The sequence below is a fragment of the Schistocerca gregaria genome, chromosome 3 (assembly GCF_023897955.1).
Source record: "Schistocerca gregaria isolate iqSchGreg1 chromosome 3, iqSchGreg1.2, whole genome shotgun sequence".
NCBI classification, from domain to species: Eukaryota; Metazoa; Arthropoda; class Insecta; order Orthoptera; family Acrididae; genus Schistocerca; species Schistocerca gregaria.
The window spans coordinates 875869680-875888357 of record NC_064922.1 but is presented as its reverse complement, the minus strand read 5'-3'; the positions used below and the strand labels follow the sequence as shown (position 1 = coordinate 875888357).

Here is an 18678-nt window from a genome sequence, read left to right as displayed (position 1 = left end):
CCTGACCACCACAAGGGAGAAATGCTATATTATGCACCAAGCACATCATTACACCTTCACATCAGCATGTGCCGTATGAGAACAAGTTATGGACATCTGGAGACATTCTGTGTGATCCCACTGCATTGTTCAGAGGTTAGCAGTAGTCAGACTAGGGCTTTACTGTCCACTGTGTAGGCTGATGTTGACACCACAAGACAGATGGCTGCATTTGGAGGAGTGCCGTGACAAGGAAACAAGGACTGCTGGTGAATATCATTGCATTTTATTCAGCAATGAATTGCAGTTTTGCATTATCTCAGGTGACCATCACTGGAACGTTTGACAGCGATCTGGGGAGAGGTCCAATTCTTCCAGTGCATTGGAGATGCAAAGTGGTGTTACATCCAACATTGTTGTGTCGGAAGCCATAGGATATGATTTCACATCATGACTAGTGGTGATTGGAGGAACTATGATGATATGAGGGTCACTCCAAAAGAAATGCACACTATTTTTTTTAAATCCATCTTTTATTTTACATGTTTGAAGGTTTTACGGTGTGTAGATACATCCTTTAGGAATAATATTTTCATTTCTCCACATAATTTCCATCCCTCTCAACTGCCTTACGCTATCTTGTTACCAGCACCTGTATACCCACATGGTAAAATTCTGGACCAATCTGTTGGAGCCATTGTTTGGCAGCGTGAACAAGGAAGTCATTGTCTTCAAACCTTGTTCCAAAAAGAGAGTCTTTCAGTTTCACATGGAGCCAGGTCAGGACTGTAATATGGGTGTTTCAGTGTTGTCCATACGAGTTTTGTGATCACTTCAATGGTTTTTTGACTGACATGTGGCCACGCATTGGCATGCAACAGCAAAACATCTTGCTTTTGCCGATTTGGTCGAACACGACTCACTCGTTCACTGTGATGCGTCTGTCAGCAGTCACCAATTTGTTAACTCTCTGTACATTGTCTGGAGTGTGTGCAGTATGAGGCCTGCTGCTGCAAAGACAATCCTCAATATTGCCATGCCCGCTTTCATCACATAACCTGCTTACTCACCAACTAACTGTACTGCTATCAACAGCAGCATCTTCATACACCTTCTTCAACCTCTTGTGGATGTTTCCCACTGTCTCATTTTCACAGCACAGGAATTATATGAAAGCATTTTGCTTCTGACGAATGTCAAGTGTAGCAGCCATCTTGAAGACATTCTGTGACGGTGATACTCACAGGAACAGGTTGAACTAAGTTTGAAAACAAGCGGGAAGAATGTATCTACATACTGTAAAACTTTCGCACATGCAGAATGAAAACTGTATCTTTACAAAAATAGTGTACATTTCTTTTGGAGTGACCCTCGTACAACAGTATGTCATGGACACCCTGCATCTCGTGTTATCTCCCATCATGAGCCATTTTTTAACTGGACAATGCTCATGCACACATCATGTACGTCTATGAACTGTTTACATACAAGGGTGGTTTGGAAAGTTCTCGGAACAGAATAGAAACAAAAGTACTTACATCACTGAAACATTTTTCTGGTTTTCAATGTAGTCTCCTTGCAGATTAATGCACTTGGTCCAAGAATGTTCCTGTGCCTTGATCCCATCTCGAAAATGAGTTTCCTCCAGGCCTGCAAGACAGTTGTCAACTCCGGCTATCAATTCTTTGTTTGAAGTGAATCTTCATCCACCAAGAAAAATTTCCAGTTTTGGGAAGATGTGGAAGTCCAATGCAGCCATATCAGGTAAATTAGGTGGGTGTGGCAACAATTCATACCTTAGTTCGTGTAATTTTGCCATGGCGGCGGCACATGTGTGCGGGTGCACATTGTCTTGATGGAAGATGACTTTCTTCCCTGCTAAACATGGCCTTTTTTCATGTATCTTTTATTGCAATTTGTCCAGGAGGTTAGCATAGTATTCTCCAACAATTGTTTGCCCAGTGGAGAATTAATCTACAAACAGAATCCCCTTCACATCCCAGAACGCTGATGCCATGACCTTTCCTACCGAAGGAATTGTCTTAGCTTTCTTTGGTGGCAGAGAATCAGCACATTTCCACTGCTTTGACTGTTGTTTTGTCTCTGGGTATAGTAGAGCACCTAAGTTTCATCTGTGGTCACAAACTGGTGCAAAAAATCGTGTTTGTTTCTCCTAAAACAGGCCAAAAATGGTTCCGATATGTCCAACCTCATGCGTTTTTGATCCAGCACCCACCTTGCAGATATTTTTTTCATTTCTGATTCTTCAGTTAAAATGTGATATACTCTTTCAGATGACATCTGGCAAGCTTGAGCAATTTCATGCACTTTCAATCGGCGATCCTCCATGACCATTTTGTGTTCTTTTGCAAGTATTTCTGCAGTAGTGGCACATCTTGGCCAACCACTGCGCGGATCATCATCTGAGGTTGCCCAACCAAATTTAAATTCATTTTCCTCTTAGCAACAGTTGAATATGAAGGAGCAGAGTCCCCCAGTGTATTCTGGAAATCGGCATGAATGTCCTTTGCTTTCATACCTTTCTTCCCGAAGTACTTAATCACTGCTCGAATCTTGTTTTTTTTCCATCTTAGAAAATCACTACATGGGAACAGGAACAGGGCCACATCACCACCACAGCTCTCTTCCAAGAGCAGTGACATGGCACGTATTTACAGACAACAGTCCAATGAATATCACATGAACAACTCGTTGCGCTAGTGCTGACCTGCTGTCGTGATTCCGAGAACTTTTCAAACCACCCTCGTAATGTTGAGGTACTCCCATGCCAGCAAGATCCCCAGAATAGAATAGAATAGACGTTTATTGTCTTGTAACATACAATTTCAAGCCATTGACTTAATGTACAAGAGACTCGTCAAACACAAAAACTGGTTTACAGTTTTTCTTATAATATCAGCAATATAATATATAGTACTGAATAATTACTCAATTGAACAATTAATAATTTCTCTTCAAAAGTGACAAACTTTTAAAAATTAACAGTCCTAAATGCTTGCTCTCTCTCTTGCTCAAATTTTCAGGTTCTCTCTCTTGCTCAAATTTTCAGGTTGTCATTTATGAATTCTTCTGCTGAATAGTAACATTTCAGCACGAGCTGCCCATATAAGGTTTATTTCCAATGTTTCTAAATTTATGCTGAGCAATTCTCTTCCTTTCACTTTGTTATACATTTTCATACCTATATAACGTGGAGTTCGAGCATAAAGTTTTAAATGGTGGGTGGGCAGCATAAAATTATTTTTATTTCTGGCGTTGTGATCGTATTGAAAATGATTTGCTACAAATAAATCAGTGTTACTGTGTACAAAGATAATCAGCTCATATATGTATAGCGAGGAAGCACTTAAGATACTTAGATTTTTTATGAGTGGCCAACATGATTTTCTTCGCCCTACATTATGCATATCTCTGATGGTGATTTGCTGAAGTTTTAGACATGACACAAATGGTTTGAGTTACCCAAAAATAAGATTCCATACCCTATTACTGACTCAAAGTAGCTGTGATATACTACTTTTCTTATGCCCATACTGGTAGCATTGTACAATATCCTCACTGCAAATGCTAGGCTATTTAATTAATTTGCAAGGTACTTATATGTGATCCCCAAGGTAGATTTTTATCTAGCATTCCTACTCCATGTGAAATGGTTTTCCATTTTGAAGTATAAGTTTCTCTCTCTGATGACATAACAACTCTTTGTCTTGGGTTGATCATATAGGACTTAAACCATTCTAATACCGTGTTCCTAATTCCATACTTTTCCAGTTTACAGATTAACAAGGAGTGATTCACACTATCAAAGGCCTTTGATGTGTCACAAAAAAATCCTGTGGCATGCAGTGAGTTGTCTAAAGATGAGTTAATTTTACCAATGAAATGATTTATAACAGATACTGTGGTTTTGCCTTTTTGAAATCTGTACTGATTTTTTGAGATTATTTTAAATTTTTCAATAAAATTTTGAGTTTGTGTGGTGTCTACCTTTTCAAATATTTTTGTTAGTGATGGAAGAAGAGAGACTGGGCAATAGTTTCCCATATGTTCTTTTGTGCCTTTTTTGAATAGTAGGTTAACTACTGTGTACTTGAGTGCATCTGGAAAATAACCTTCTTGAAGGAACTGTTTCACTATTGTAGTTGTGGCTAGCTGTGCAATTATTTTAGAGATTGTTTTCAACACTTTTGCTGTATCCCTTCCCATTCCACTGATGTTTTAGTTTTCAGTGATAGTATCACATTTTCTACATCTTTTACACCAGTTTTGGTAAATGTACTGAAAAATTCATCTTCAAATTGCTCACTGTTGAATAAATTTACATTGTCTGGGCAATCTTCTACATTGATGTTTGATTTGTTTATATTTATAAAGAATTCATTAAATAAATCTGTGGCACCTGTTCCAGCTTTGATCACTGACCATAATGTCTTTGATTTGCTTTCACTATCCAATATAAATCTGTCCCTAATAGAATGTGTGGTACCAGCTCAAATGTCAACCCCATCTCAGTGCCAGTATCGAAGATATCAAGCACCAATTGCAGCAGCAGTGGGGCTGCTTGCTTCAGGAGAGGCTACATTCTCTTTATGACATCCTTCTCAACCAAATCAGTGCATGCATCCAGGCGAGAGGGTTGCAACATTTTACTGATAAATGGGCTCATATGCCCAAGTTCTGAACTTGAGTCGATTTTGTAATTGATGCAAAAACATCACATAGCCTGTCAACAATGAAGTTTCAGTTCATTTTTCTTCTCCCCTTCTCAGCACATCACATTTTGTGTCAGGTAATGCGTATAACACCAGTCTACATGATATCAGAGAACTGAAAATAGACGTGTTTTCATAACTAATTTTTAATGCTGATTTTATAACTGATCTTAATTTTCTTCTATCATATATAATTTTTCATAATAGAATAAAGTTTATTTTGTGTTTAATTGTAGGAATTTTGTTAGGAAAACAAACTGGGTACATAAAAATGCGAGTTTGCTTAGCAACTAAAAAAAGATAATTTTATAAACACATATTAGGTCTACTAAAAAATTGATGTATTAATGAGCTATTTCTTTTTCTATGCAGTTCTGACAAAGGTAATTTGTCCTGGTAGCTGTTAAATAGCTTTCTTTGATTAAGTCCATTAACTGCAACACCTTCTAAACTTTTCACACTAAGGTTTCTAAAGTGTGGTCTTTCCCAGAATGCACTTCTAACCAAAAAGCAGTTCTGGTAGCTTGAGTCCAAGGTTTTTGTTAATCACGCCCTTTGTATTCTTGTGGTGATATTTCCAGAGAAACTTTCATCCTGTAACACGTATTTCGTCCTATCTAACCAAGAAGTGAAATACCAGTTTTCATGGATTTAGCTTTTTCTTTAATATAGCAAAATATTTTCTTAAAAATTTTCATCCTCCTTTCATCCCCTTGGGGGCTGAATTCCCATAAAACAGTGAAACACCTTTTTTTTATATTTCTAACAGAGACATCAAATACAAATTTTGTTAGATTTAGCTTTAAAAAGAGTTTCACGATGAATAATTTCGTAAAACTTTTCATACCCTCTCTCACTCCCTTAGAGGGTTGAATTTCCAAAAACACTGAAAGATGTATTTTTTGTATTTTTTTTAAATTTCTAATCAAGAAATCAAAACCAATTTTCAAATATGTAGCTTTAAAAATACTTCAGTAGTTCTTTAGTAACAATTTATTCTCAAAAAACGTTCACCCACTATTTTACCCCATTAGTGGTTGAATTTCCAAAAACACTGAAACATTTATATCTTTCATTTGTGACAGAAAAACCAAATACCAATTTTCGTGGTCCTTGCTTGAAAATGACCTTAATTGCCATATATTTTCGAAAAAACTTTCATCCCCTATTTTACCCCCTTAGGAGTGGAATTTCAAACAATCCCTTCTTAAACAATGCCTACATTGAGTTACCAAAAACAATGAAACACTTTTTATTTCTAATTGACAAACCAAGTACCAGTTTTCATATATGTAGGTTTGAAAATATGTTAGTAGTTCTTTAATAACGATTTATTTAAACAAAACTTTCACCCCCTCCCTCCCCCCCCCCTCCCCATAGGCGTTAAACTTACAAAAATGCTGAAACATATATATCTTTATTTTTGACGGAGAAACCATATACCAGTTTCGTAGGTTTAGCTTCAAAATTGTCTTAATAGCAGCATATTTCCAAAAAACCTTTCATTCTCTATTTCACTGCCTTACGGGTGGAATTTCAAAAAAATCACTTCTTAAATGATGCCTACAGTATAAGATCAACATCCTCTGCAAATTTCAAGTTTCTGTCCTTAGTGCTTTGTGCTGGGCAATGATGAGTCAGTCAGTTGGGACACTGTCTTTTATATATATAGAGATGAGTGTGATAGGTGGGCATTGCAAAGCATTAGAGCACAAAGCTTTGCCCATGTCAGAGATATTTTGTGCCTGGAACTGTCCATTGACCACAAAAAAATATTAGTGAATGACACAACCAGCCACAAATACTTTTTAAATTTTTTATTTTAGTGCCATAACTGATTCTGGGCAGCCATGTCCATCTTCAGATGGCTAAATTTTTTCTTTGCACAGAGGTTTTGACCAACAGCATGTTGTCTGCTCCATACTGCTCAAGAATATTGAATGTTACAAAAAAAGATGCATGGGCTACCTACAGATCTGTTACCAAAACCTTTCTAGGGAATAAAAAACATATAAGTTACAAGAACATTCTCAAAACCATGTTGGAAAATTTCAAGTTATTGAGTAGTAACATGGGTGTGAAGTCTACATTCTACACTGGAATATTGAGTACTTCCCTGTAAATCTGCAACATCTTAGTGAAGAGCAGCATGCAGTTGTGAAGAGGTAATAGAATAGATTGAAATAATGTATGATTGCTCACTATTGGTATGTTTTGAAGATGGACAATAAAGATGAAGGTTCTGCAAGGAAATAAAGAAAGATAACACTCGTAGATGAAAATTAAATGCAAAAGAGATCTCATAATGTAGCTGACAATTGTTTATAGCATCCTTGGTATATGCCTATGAAAATAAAACAATAATTATAATCATATAGAATTTGATTGAAATTTTATTGTAAGATATGTGTTTCAGTTACTTAAATCTTTAAAATATGAGATCTTATTTTATGAATAATTGTGATGTGACAGAGCAAAATGAAAGTAATTTTTAGAATCAGCAATTCAGATTAATCTAGAATACCTATTTTTGAGAAATCTGACAATTTTTTTTTAAATGTAGACTTATGGATTGATTACAATTCAGATATTACTCTTACTATAACAAAAGTCTCTGTTCAGTTTCTATCATGTATTTCTCCTTGTATTGATGTGGAGTGGGACAAATAGGAGGGCACTGAAATACCTGTTGTGTCCATAGAATTCCTAACTTGGGATATTTTCGGGGTGAATATTAAATCATAATCGCCACAGTGAGCTCCGCCAACAGTGACTGAATTCAAGCTTGATATAAACCTGGGTCCCTGACCCAGAGGCTTGTCTATGCTGTCATTCTTTCAGTACCTCAAGCTCTGGTCAGTTATAAGCCACCATCATTGTGAACAGTGATGGGGCATTGTGTGAGCAGAGAATTAAAGGTTTAACCTCAGCAAATATAAAACAGGATTTATGTTTGACACCAAAAGAGTCTTCCAAACCACTGAAAATTACAAGTGTTCATGCCATCCAAAAACTTCTATAACCTATGAGACTATGACAAAAGTCCACAATTCCATACTCAGTGATTGCCAGTTGATGGCATACATGGTCACTGATATTGCAAAGATCTCAGTAGCACACTCTCAGCAAATTTGACACCTAGCTTTGTGCATAATAAAGCTTCCTACTCAATGGATACCATGCCTGATAAACATAAACCAAAAACACATTCAAATGTGCATTGCTCAAGTAAATTCAGACTTGTTTACACACAATTTCATTTATAAACAATATTTTAAAATTGTTTTAAATATCAATAGACAGACTTGCTGATTTCTCTTATAAGGAATATGTCAGCTGTAGTAATTTCATTGAGTTCCTTGTATTGATGTAGAGTGGCTTCAATGGCTGTCATTTTCTAGGATTCTCATGGCATGATTGTTTATAGACTTCTACTACAAGATCATGTCTATCACCACAGGATTTTACAAGTCACTTTGTAAACAAGGTAGTGTTCTTTAATCACACTAATGCATTAGAGTAATAGTGACTATTGTGGATATTGCATCCACCATCAGAAGTAAATTATGCGTTATCAAAACATGTACACTGTGTGATTGGACACCCCCAAAAGCATATGTTTTTCATATGAGGTGCATTGTGCTGCCACCTATTGCCATGTACTCCATATCAGCGACCTCAGTAGTCATTAGACATTACGAGAGAGCAGAATGGGGTGCTCCGCGGAACTCATGGACTTCAAATGTGGTCAGGTGATTGAGTGTCACTTGCGTCATACATCTGTATACAAGCTTTCCACACTCCTAAACATCCCTAGGTCCACTGTTTCCGATGTGATAGTGAAGTGAAGTGAAGGGACATGTACAGCACAAAAGCGACAGTTGGAGAGGGTTGTGATGTGTAATAGTCAGACATCTATCCATACCATCACACAGGAATTCCAAACTGCATCAGGATCCACTGCAAGTACTATGACAGTTAGGTGGGAGGTGAGAAAACTTGGATTTCATGGTTGAGCGGCTGCTCATAAGCCACACATCACACTGGTGAATGCCAAACGATGCTTCACTTGGTGTAAGGAGCATGAACATTGGACGACTGAACAGTGGAAAAATGTTGCGTTGAGTGACAAATCACAGTGCACAATGTGGCGATCGAATGGCAGGGTGTGGGTATGCCGAATACCTGGTGACGTCATCTGCCAGTGTGTGTAGTGCCTACAGTAAAATTCGGAGGTGGTGGTGTTATGGTGTGGCTGTGTTTTTCAAGGATGTTGTTTCACCCATTGTTTTGTGTGGCACTATCACAGCACAGGCCTACATTGATGTTTTAAGCACCTTCTTGCTTGCCACTGTTGAAGAGCAATTTGGGGATGGCAGTTGGATCTTTCAACATGATCAAGCACCTGCTCATAATGCACGGCCTGTGGCAGAGTGGTTACACAACAGTAACAACCCTATAATGGACTGACCAGCACAGAGGTCCTGACCTGAATCATATAGAACACCTTTGGGATGTTTTGGAATGCTGACTTCGTGCCAGGACTCACCAACCAACATCGGAACCTCTCCTCAGTGCAGCACTCCATGAAGAATGGGTTCCCATTCCCCAAGAAACCTTCCAGCACCTGATTGCACATATGCCTCTGAGAGTGGAAGCTGCCATCAAGGCTAAGGGTGGGCCAACACAATATTGAATTCCAGCATTACCGATGGAGGGCGCCACAAACTTGTAAGTCATTTTCAGCCAGGGGTCTGGATACTTTTGATCACATAGTGTATATAAACTGTTCATCTGTTCCAACTCAAATAAAAATTACTTGCACAGTATTATTGCAATATGCTACAGAGATGTAAGATACTACTGCAACAATTAATTTCTTATTCATTCATTCATACCTGTGCAACCCACCTAGCACACAGCAGCACTACTTAGCCTGATACGAAGTTGCCATGCTACAGTTATCTCTTTTGTACTTGACGATCATTCTCATGTGACAGTTTCTGGTGCAACTTCTTTTTTAACCAGGAATTTCCAGATTGATTATTAGATTTCATACAGGGACAATGAAAGAGAAGAGCACTTATGAATGTGAAGCTCTAGATCAAAAATGAATGTTCTCTTATCTATACATGTTAGATTACCACATAACCAGCTCTCTGGCTTCTACACAAAATTGGGCACATAATGTGCCTTGTATGAAACTACAGTGTTCTTACTGCTATGTGTTGTGATTAACCTGAAGAGCAAGAGACAGTATTCTGCTTTCGAACTCAGTTACAAAGGCCATCTTTACCTTCCACTTTGCTGATTAAAGTGGCAAGTTCATTAAGGCATTGGATTCACCGGCCAATAAGAAAGGCTTTAGCAGAGCAAAAACTCAGATACAGTTAGGACAGGAAAGGAATGATGTTCTTAAATGGATCATTCCATCAATTGCCATGACTTATTTAGAAAAACTGCAGAAAATGTCAATTAAGATTGCAGGAAAGTGGTGTAACTCCACACCTTTTGACTGTTATTCATTCCAGTGTGATAACCACTGTCCCATTTCATTTGCTGAATGGGTTTCAAGTCCTCATTCTTTTTGTTTCCTCGTCCTCTCTCTGTCACAACTTCTGTTCTATATCGATAATCTTCCATATTTTTGGACAATTTCTTCAAATAAGACATGGCTCATACATAACCTTGAGAGGATATACAATGAAAATTTTGTAAGAGAAACAACTGAAAACAAAATGATTATGAAGAAAATGAGATAGAAACTTCTGTTGGGCAGACATCACATTTCATTAGTTAAGAATCTTGATGGGCAGCAAACAAAGTAAACAGAAGAGTACAAATAGCTTGAAGTACCTTTGATAAATTAAATAAAGTTTTTAAAATCTAGCTTCCATTGTGTCCCACAGGGAAAGTTGAAAATCAATGTGGATCTCCAGTAGCATATGTTTGTTGGACATAGCCTTTTAATGTGTAAACCATCATCAAATACTGAGGATCAAACAGAAAGGCAAGAACATGTATTTTGGGAATTACTGGAAGTCACAGGGAAACAAAGAAATGGATTGGGGAACAGACTGGAGTAAGACACATAATCATGACTGTAATGAAAGTAAAACAGAGGTGGGTGGGGCACGCAGTCAATTTACTGGATGGCAGATGAACCATGAAAGATCTCTTTATTAGATTTCAAAATAATTTATGTCTTGAAGCAAACAATACATGTACTAACAAAAAGATGATGTATAAAAAAGCTTCTAATTGCACAACTTTCTGGTTGTCATCCACAATAAGTGATCTAAATGTTATTATGAGACAAACTTGTGTGTCTCTGTGGTATTAATTTCTTTAGTTGTTAACATATAAACTTTGTATCTGTATCATTGAAATTTTAATCTGGTTGACATATTTCTGTAGGAACTTATAGAATGCATAGTCACTATATACTTTTATGCTTATGTACATGTCTATAAATACAGATCATTTGTTGTTTCACAGGTTGCTAGCAATTCAAATTGTCTGCTCTACTATCTTTTGTTCTTGCGACTCTTTCCTGTTACACCAAACTGGTTGATAAATCTTATAGCACCATTAGCTGGTGTGCCACTCACACAGTTTCTCATTACTGTGTTTCTTGGTGAGTACAGTATGCTAACCTCTTTTGTTTTCTTTTTAGCGTATGTAACAGAAGTACAGATATGGAAGATAACTCCAACATCAATGCAACATTACATCAGCAACTATTTGTTATAATTTTCTAAACACAGTTTGGGTGCAACAAAGCATTCATAATGTCTGGAATTTATTCATATAAACATTCTCAAGAAAATATCAATCTGCTGCAAAGGCTGGCAGTTAGCTTTTAATGTAGAGAAAGTTGTGCACTTCACAAAGTGTAAAAATGTAGTATTGTTGGACTGTAGTATTAATGCGTTACAAATAATGTAGGTCGCATCATACACATATTTGGGAGTAACAGTGTGTAGATGTATGAAGTGGAATCATCACAGTCTGGGTTCTAATTAAATCTGGTGGCGTGCTTTAATTGATTGTTAGAATACTCGGAAATTGCAGTTTGTTTACAAAAGAAACTGAATAAAACATACATGGCCCATACATAACACCTGTCCATGCTCAATGTATGTGGCGTAAATCAGGTCAGACCTACAGGCTGTTGCAGTTGGTCACAGGCTTTTTTGACCAGTGAGAGATTTTAACAGAAATGTTGAAAAATCTCAAATGGCTGACACTTGAAGGAGGCATCATACATCTTGTGAGAATGTGCTTAGAAAACTTCAAGAACTGCCTCTCAGTGATGGAAATTGTACATAGTTTTCAGTCGCCTACATATCTATCCCAAAGAGACTGTGCAGATAAAATTGGGAAAATAATAGCTTGCCTAGAAGTGTACCACGATCATTCATTTCATTGCCCATCCATTAATGGAATGGTCTGAAACCTTAATATATGAGAGAGTTACAAAATTACTTCACATTGATCTACACCTACATCTACATCCATACTCCGCAAGCCACCAGACGGTGTGTGGTGGAGGGTACCCTGAGTACCTCTATCGGTTCTCCCTTCTATTCCAGTCTCGTATTGTTCGTGGAAAGAAGGATTGTCGGTATGCTTCTGTGTGGGCTCTAATCTCTCTGATTCTATCCTCATGGTCTCTTCACAAGATATACGTAGGAGGGAGCAATATACTGCTCGACTCTTTGGTGAAGGTATGTTCTCGAAACTTTAACAAAAGCCCGTACCGAGATACTGAGTGTCTCTCCTGCAGAGTCTTCCACTGGAGTTTACGCTGCTCTCTGTTGGATCTTCTCTATCTCTTCTATCAACCCTATCTGGTACGGATCCCACACTGCTGAGCAGTATTCAAGCAGTGGGCGAACAAGTGTACTGTAAGCTACTTCCTTTGTTTTCGGATTGCATTTCCTTCGGATTCTTCCAATGAATCTCAGTTTGGAATCTGCTTTACCGACAATCAACTTTATATGATCATTCCATTTTTAATATTTCTATTTATGGCTGAAATCATTGATGCAGTAACCGCTTTATGATCGTTGATTCCCTGTTCTGTGTTAACTGTTTCAAATAGTTCGGGGCTGTTTGTCACCAGAAGGTCTAATATGTTATCGCCACGAGTCAGTTCTCTGTTTAACTGCTCAAGGTAGTTTTCAGATAAAGCACTTAAAAAAATTTCACTGGATTTCTTGTCCCTGCCACTCGTTATGAACGTTTGAGTCTCCCAGTTTATATCCAGAAAATTAAAATCTCCACCCAGAATTATAACATGGTGGGGAAATCTACTCGAAATATTTTCCAAATTATCCTTCAGGTGTTCAGCCACAACAGCTGCTGAGCCAGGGGGCCTATAGAGACATCTAATTACCATGTCTGAGCCTGCTCTAAAAGTGACCTTCACCCAAATTATTTCACATTTCGGATCTCCGTCAATTTCCTTCGATACTATTGTTCCTCTTATTGCTATAAACACGCCTCCCCCTCCACTGTCCAGCCTGTCTCTGCGGTATACATTCCAATCTAAGTTTAGGATTTCATTACTGTTTACGTCTGGTTTAAGCCAACTTTCTGTTCCTAGTACTATATGGGCATTGTGACTGTTTATTAATGAGAGCAGTTCTGGGACCTTTCTGTAGATGCTCCTGCAGTTTACTATTAGCACATTAATATTGTTATTCCCTGTTGCATTTTGCCTACTCCTACCTTGCCGCGTTCAGGAGGCGTCTTGTCGGGCCTGGGGAGGGAATTCTCTAACCCTTGTAGCCGCTTCTGGTGTGTAGTGCACGCCTGACCTATTCAGGGGGACCCTATATTTCTCCACCCAATAGCAGAGGTCGAGAAATTTGCACCCCAGATCTCCGCAGAATCGTCTGAGCCTCTGGTTTAAGTCTTCCACTCGGCTCCAAACCGGAAGACCGCAATCGGTTCTGGGAACAATACTACAAACAGTTAGCTCTGAGTCCACCCTGCGAGCGAGGCTTCCTGCCTTCACCAATTCCGCCAACCGCCTGTACGAACTGAGGATGACCTCTGAACCCAGGTGGCAGAAGTCATTGGTGCCAACAAGAGCTACAATTTGCAGTCGGGTGCACACCCAGTGCTCTCTATCGCCGCCAGCAGGGCCTCCTCATCTCGGATAAGACCCCCCAGCAAGCAGACAGAGTGAATACTGGCCTTCTTCCCCAACCTTTCCGCTATTTCCCTAAGGGGCTCCATCACCCGCCTAACATTGGAGCTCCCAATAACTAATAAACCCCTCCCCCCGTGTGCCTGCTCGGACCTTGCTGAAGTAGTGGCCACATGTCCACTCACAGGCAGAGTGGTCGATGCCACACGGCCAGCCTCCACATTTACCCTCCGCCTCATGCGCCGCAAACGCCGCCACTCCCCTTGGGAAGAGGGTGGCCCAACCGCGCCCGGTACCCGCGAAGATGTCTCAACAGAAGGGACAGTGGGTGAAGCATGTAACACTGGGGTGTACCATGCAACACACCAGACTTCCCACTGCCGCTACACTCCGAGGCAGCAGCCTGAAGACGGCTGACCGCGGCCATCAACAAGTTCAGCTGTTCGCGAACAGTGGCCAGCTCCTCCTGCATCCGTACACAGCAGCCACACATCCTATCCATCCTAAGAAATCAATTTATTGTAGAGAGTTAATCAACTTTTAACTAGACTGCTAATTCACTAAAGCCATATACTATGCCATAAAAGTAAACTATAGAAAGAAAGCACCTTATCCATGTCCCTAAAATGTGACAGTAAAAGTGAGTTCAGACGCAGTCAGGTCATGTCAAGTCTTAAAACAGTTTATGAAGGGATTCTCAGACTCCTCACACATGAGAAATCTATGTACAGAACTTCAAGGAGACTATGTAAAAAAAGGACAAATTTCTTTTTGATGTGTACTAATAAATTTAAAAAATGAAGAATGGGTGTTTGTTTTACAAAGAATACTTTTGACAAAACTGTTAATTACTTTGGAATTAATTAAGAGCCGGCTTTGCTAACATGTTTTTGAATAGAGCCAAATAAATCCTTTAAGAATACAATTAGTTGTTCCTCCAAATGTTTATAATTATTATATAATTTATATTTGTTACCCCTCCACAGCATATGTTGCGGAGACTAGTATGGTGGTGCTCATCTCTCCAGCAGTTGGTTTCATTCTTGATGGAGAAAGAAATCATATCTCAAATATATAAGCCCCCTATAAAACTCCAATGACTGCAGAAACAACATGTGTTGTGGGCTCCAGGTGTTTCTGTTTCAGTTCCTATACTGCATTGTGATGATGTGGTACAATACTGTGCAGACATATTGGATATTAAAGGGTGTCCTTATAACTGGCGTTCACATTATTCACATTATCAACAACATTCAAATGCTGTTTGTTTGAGAATCTTTTCTCTCTCTCTCTCTCTCTCTCTCTCTCTCTCTCTCTCTCTCTCTCTCTCTCTCTGTGTGTGTGTGTGTGTGTGTGTGTGTGTGTGTGTGTGTGTGTGTGTGTGTGTGTGTCGGGGGAGAGAGAGAGAGAGAGAGAGAGAGAGAGAGAGAGAGAGAGAGAGAGAGAGGGGGGGGGGGGTTATTTTATAATGAATCCAGTGAAAGTAGAGTTTTGTTCCTGCAGAAGCAACGGGTCCTCACTGTAGGTTTTGCATGCAGTGTTTTTGTAATTTAAGTACTGATAAAAATTCGTGCTCAGTCAACACTATTAATTTGATCAAGACCAAAGATGATCATGATATTTTCCCGCAACAACTCATAGAAAGGTCCAATGCAAAGGAGCATAAGCCTCAAAGTGACCCTCTAAAATATCACACAATCTCCTTCAAATGAAATAGTTTGATTAATGGCAAAAAATTAATGTATGCAAAGTACCGTAATCCCTGAAATCTCTTATCAGATCGTGGTCATATTAAATCTTTTCCAACTAAGCTGAGCCTTTTTCATTTTTGGAATAAAAAGTACTTAGATGCTAGATTAGACATGAAGACAATGTAGTCTACATTCCTTCATTTGTATCTAAACTCAAATGTGAAATACAAATTTTACCTCCATTAGTTTAATCTGTAATTAGCTCAAACTGACGCGTGCACAAAAAAGTGAAACTCCACAACAAAAGTGGACACATCTGTGAGAACTATAATTTCACTAAAGAACAAAGAAGTTTTATCAGAAACTGAAGTTATGAATTAGCTAATATTTTTGGTCTTACAGATGCTTCCATTACCAAAATTCCCATCCAAGAAATTTACTTATGTTACATATACATCAGTTGCTTCAATACTGACAAATTGGAAACCAAATAGTGTAAGTTTTCTTTGTAATCATGAAGGAAATCAAGGAAAGGAGCCAATGATATTTGTACGATATGGTTCAAATACATAATTGATAAACAATATATACCTCTTTTTCATATGGTTGACCTGGGCAAAACTGCAACCATGTAAAAATTGGGTTGTTTTGAAAATCTGCCTTATGCAAACACAATTAGATGATTTATTTATTTTTAATTTTTACCCAGACATTTTTATTTCTGTAAAATACAATATCAAATTTATAATAATTTAACTGTTGCAGCCCTAAGAATTTTACAGAAATAAAAATTTGACACACAGAAGATGACTCATAGTTGTCAAAACATGTCTGGGTAAATATAAAATAAATAAATAAAAATAAACTAATTGGGTTTTCATAAGGTGGATAAAAAAATTATCCATTATAGGCCATTTCTTGTTTGCCAATACCAGAGATTTCTTCCTTAAAAAGACTTCACAGAATTTGAAACACTGTAAATCATCTTTATTTTGAAAAATAGTGGTGGGTGGGACTATTACAAGAAAATGCCCTTACCTACTGAGTCACTAGGAAAGGCTGTTGCGGAACAATCAAAAGCAATATTTTTTTCTAGTACACACATGACTCTCGTAGCTGTCAACAAATTTATATATGGCTTAGTGTATCACTCACTAACTCATATTCAAAAAACAACAGTAACCTTAAAACATCATGCTTCCCAGGATTCTGTTGTCGTGGGGATGTTTGGCTGATTAATAAATAGTTAGATGTGGAAGAAACAAAGTGAGTATATACTGCAGGATTTCTAGAGATTTTATGAAAATTTCTTCCAGTGGCCTAATGCTGAGAGGAACAGTGACAGTGCAGGTGATACATACAGTCTTTTTGTATTATGTGTGTTACTGTTACTGGAGTAAATTTTTGGAATGTTGATTTTTATGACACTTTATTGATATAAAGTGTTAACCAATATTCAGTTTTTTTCACATATGAAGGTAAATTGAACTCAAAATATCATTAAATGTATGTTTTCTAATAAGCATAAACTTTTCTTTTCTGCCATCAAAGTGTTATCCATTTAGTAGGCAGAAACCACAAGCTTTCTTCTGAATTTTTATAAACTTAAATTGAAATCAAATTTAGTAGGTGATCATACCAATGTTTTAAGTATGAGATGTGTGTATCTTTTCCAAATTGAGAACAAATCCCCCTTTTTATATGCTGTTCTTTTTTCTCTCTCTTGTAAAACTTAGAAAAAAGTACTTATTCTTTCAGATAGAATGTATTAAAAATAATAAAGTGAAATGTCCATTTTTTGCCAATTTTTTTACATGTATCTCCTATAGAAATGAGAGACTGCCAGGAGAAGAAGATGATAGTGACAGTAGGAACTGTGGAAATGTTTCTAATTATAACTGATGATATCTGTTCCAGGTTTAATGCCATATAATTTTATGTGCGTTCAAGCTGGTGAAGTTCTGTCCTCCATCACGTCTCTCGACACACTGTTTAGTACAGAAACTTTCATTAGACTGGGTCTGATGGCAACTGCATCACTGTTGCCGACATTTGTCATCCGCAAGCACAAAATCCAACAATCTTTGGACAGTTCAGTGCAGAAAAATACACACAGCCACAAAAGCTAACATCCAAAGTTAACTTTGGTTAAACTTGATGGTACTAGCACTTTTTTACTTGTTAAGTACATAATCTTGCAAAGATGTACATACATTAAAGATTTATTTTTTTAACATTGTTATTTAATATTTGTGTGTTGTAAGGCTGAGACAAACTGGAAATAACGTATAAGTATTTTAAGTTTTCCTTCTTGATTGCTTCCCTTGGCATATTGTCCAGTCTTCCATGTAGAATCTAGATGCTTGATGATGTATTTGTATTTAAAATAAATAAATAACAAAGCAAATAATTCTTTGGCTCTGATTGAGAGTGGGAGTCAACATGGATACAATGAAAACAGTGATAGTAGAAAGTGAGTACAGGTGTCTATCATGTCAGCAGGTGTCAGTTCAGCTGCCATGATTGAAATAACTGCCTTTTCTAGTTAATAAAAATTATCTTGGCCCTTTGAAATGTAATTTCAGTGTGCTAACTTACTTGTAATGGTAGTGGTACTTGCTCTTAACCTTTTGCACTCCGTAAGGCAGACGTAGGGCAGCTCGGCGTACTCTTATTTAAATCACCACTGCCTGGGCAGCGAGCATGCCACAGAGAATTGTGTGTTTTCTTTATGGAAACAATGAGGCCACTGACCAACAGGTAGAGTATACATTAAAGCAAAGAGTATGATTTCATCCAAATATATTTCCAAAACATTACAGTACAAAGGTCCTCATTTCTGCCCTGGGTTTCTTTCTTCACCAATGAAGTCTCTTGTAACACTTTTACAGAATATTTTGTGAGTCAGTTTTTCCAAGATGTTTTTCCTACAGTGATTCTTGTATAGCAAATAGCTGTTTACAAGTCCTACTTCCAACAACCGGAAACACAGTTTTTGCCAACACTCCAGACGTTTCATAACCATAACTGGAAGTAAAATGGTCAGATCAATACACTACACCTATCTTGAAAGTATAATCAGTAATCACATTTGGTTACATTACTTCTTCCCTTT

At 37.8% G+C, this 18678-nt stretch overlaps 1 protein-coding gene across 5 annotated transcripts in view; it reads left to right on the top strand.

The window, feature by feature from the left end:
• Positions 1-17974, top strand: part of LOC126354960 (transmembrane protein 41A-like) — a 56489-nt gene extending 38515 nt beyond the window's left edge. For all 5 annotated transcript variants that reach the window (XM_050005046.1, XM_050005045.1, XM_050005043.1 and 2 more), the window contains exons 5-6: positions 11211-11349; positions 17481-17974. In XM_050005046.1, coding sequence (XP_049861003.1) covers positions 11211-11349; positions 17481-17692 — 351 coding nt within the window. In that variant the 3' untranslated portion in view covers positions 17693-17974. The remainder of the gene's footprint in view (positions 1-11210; positions 11350-17480) is intronic.
• The last annotated feature ends 704 nt before the right edge of the window (positions 17975-18678 follow it).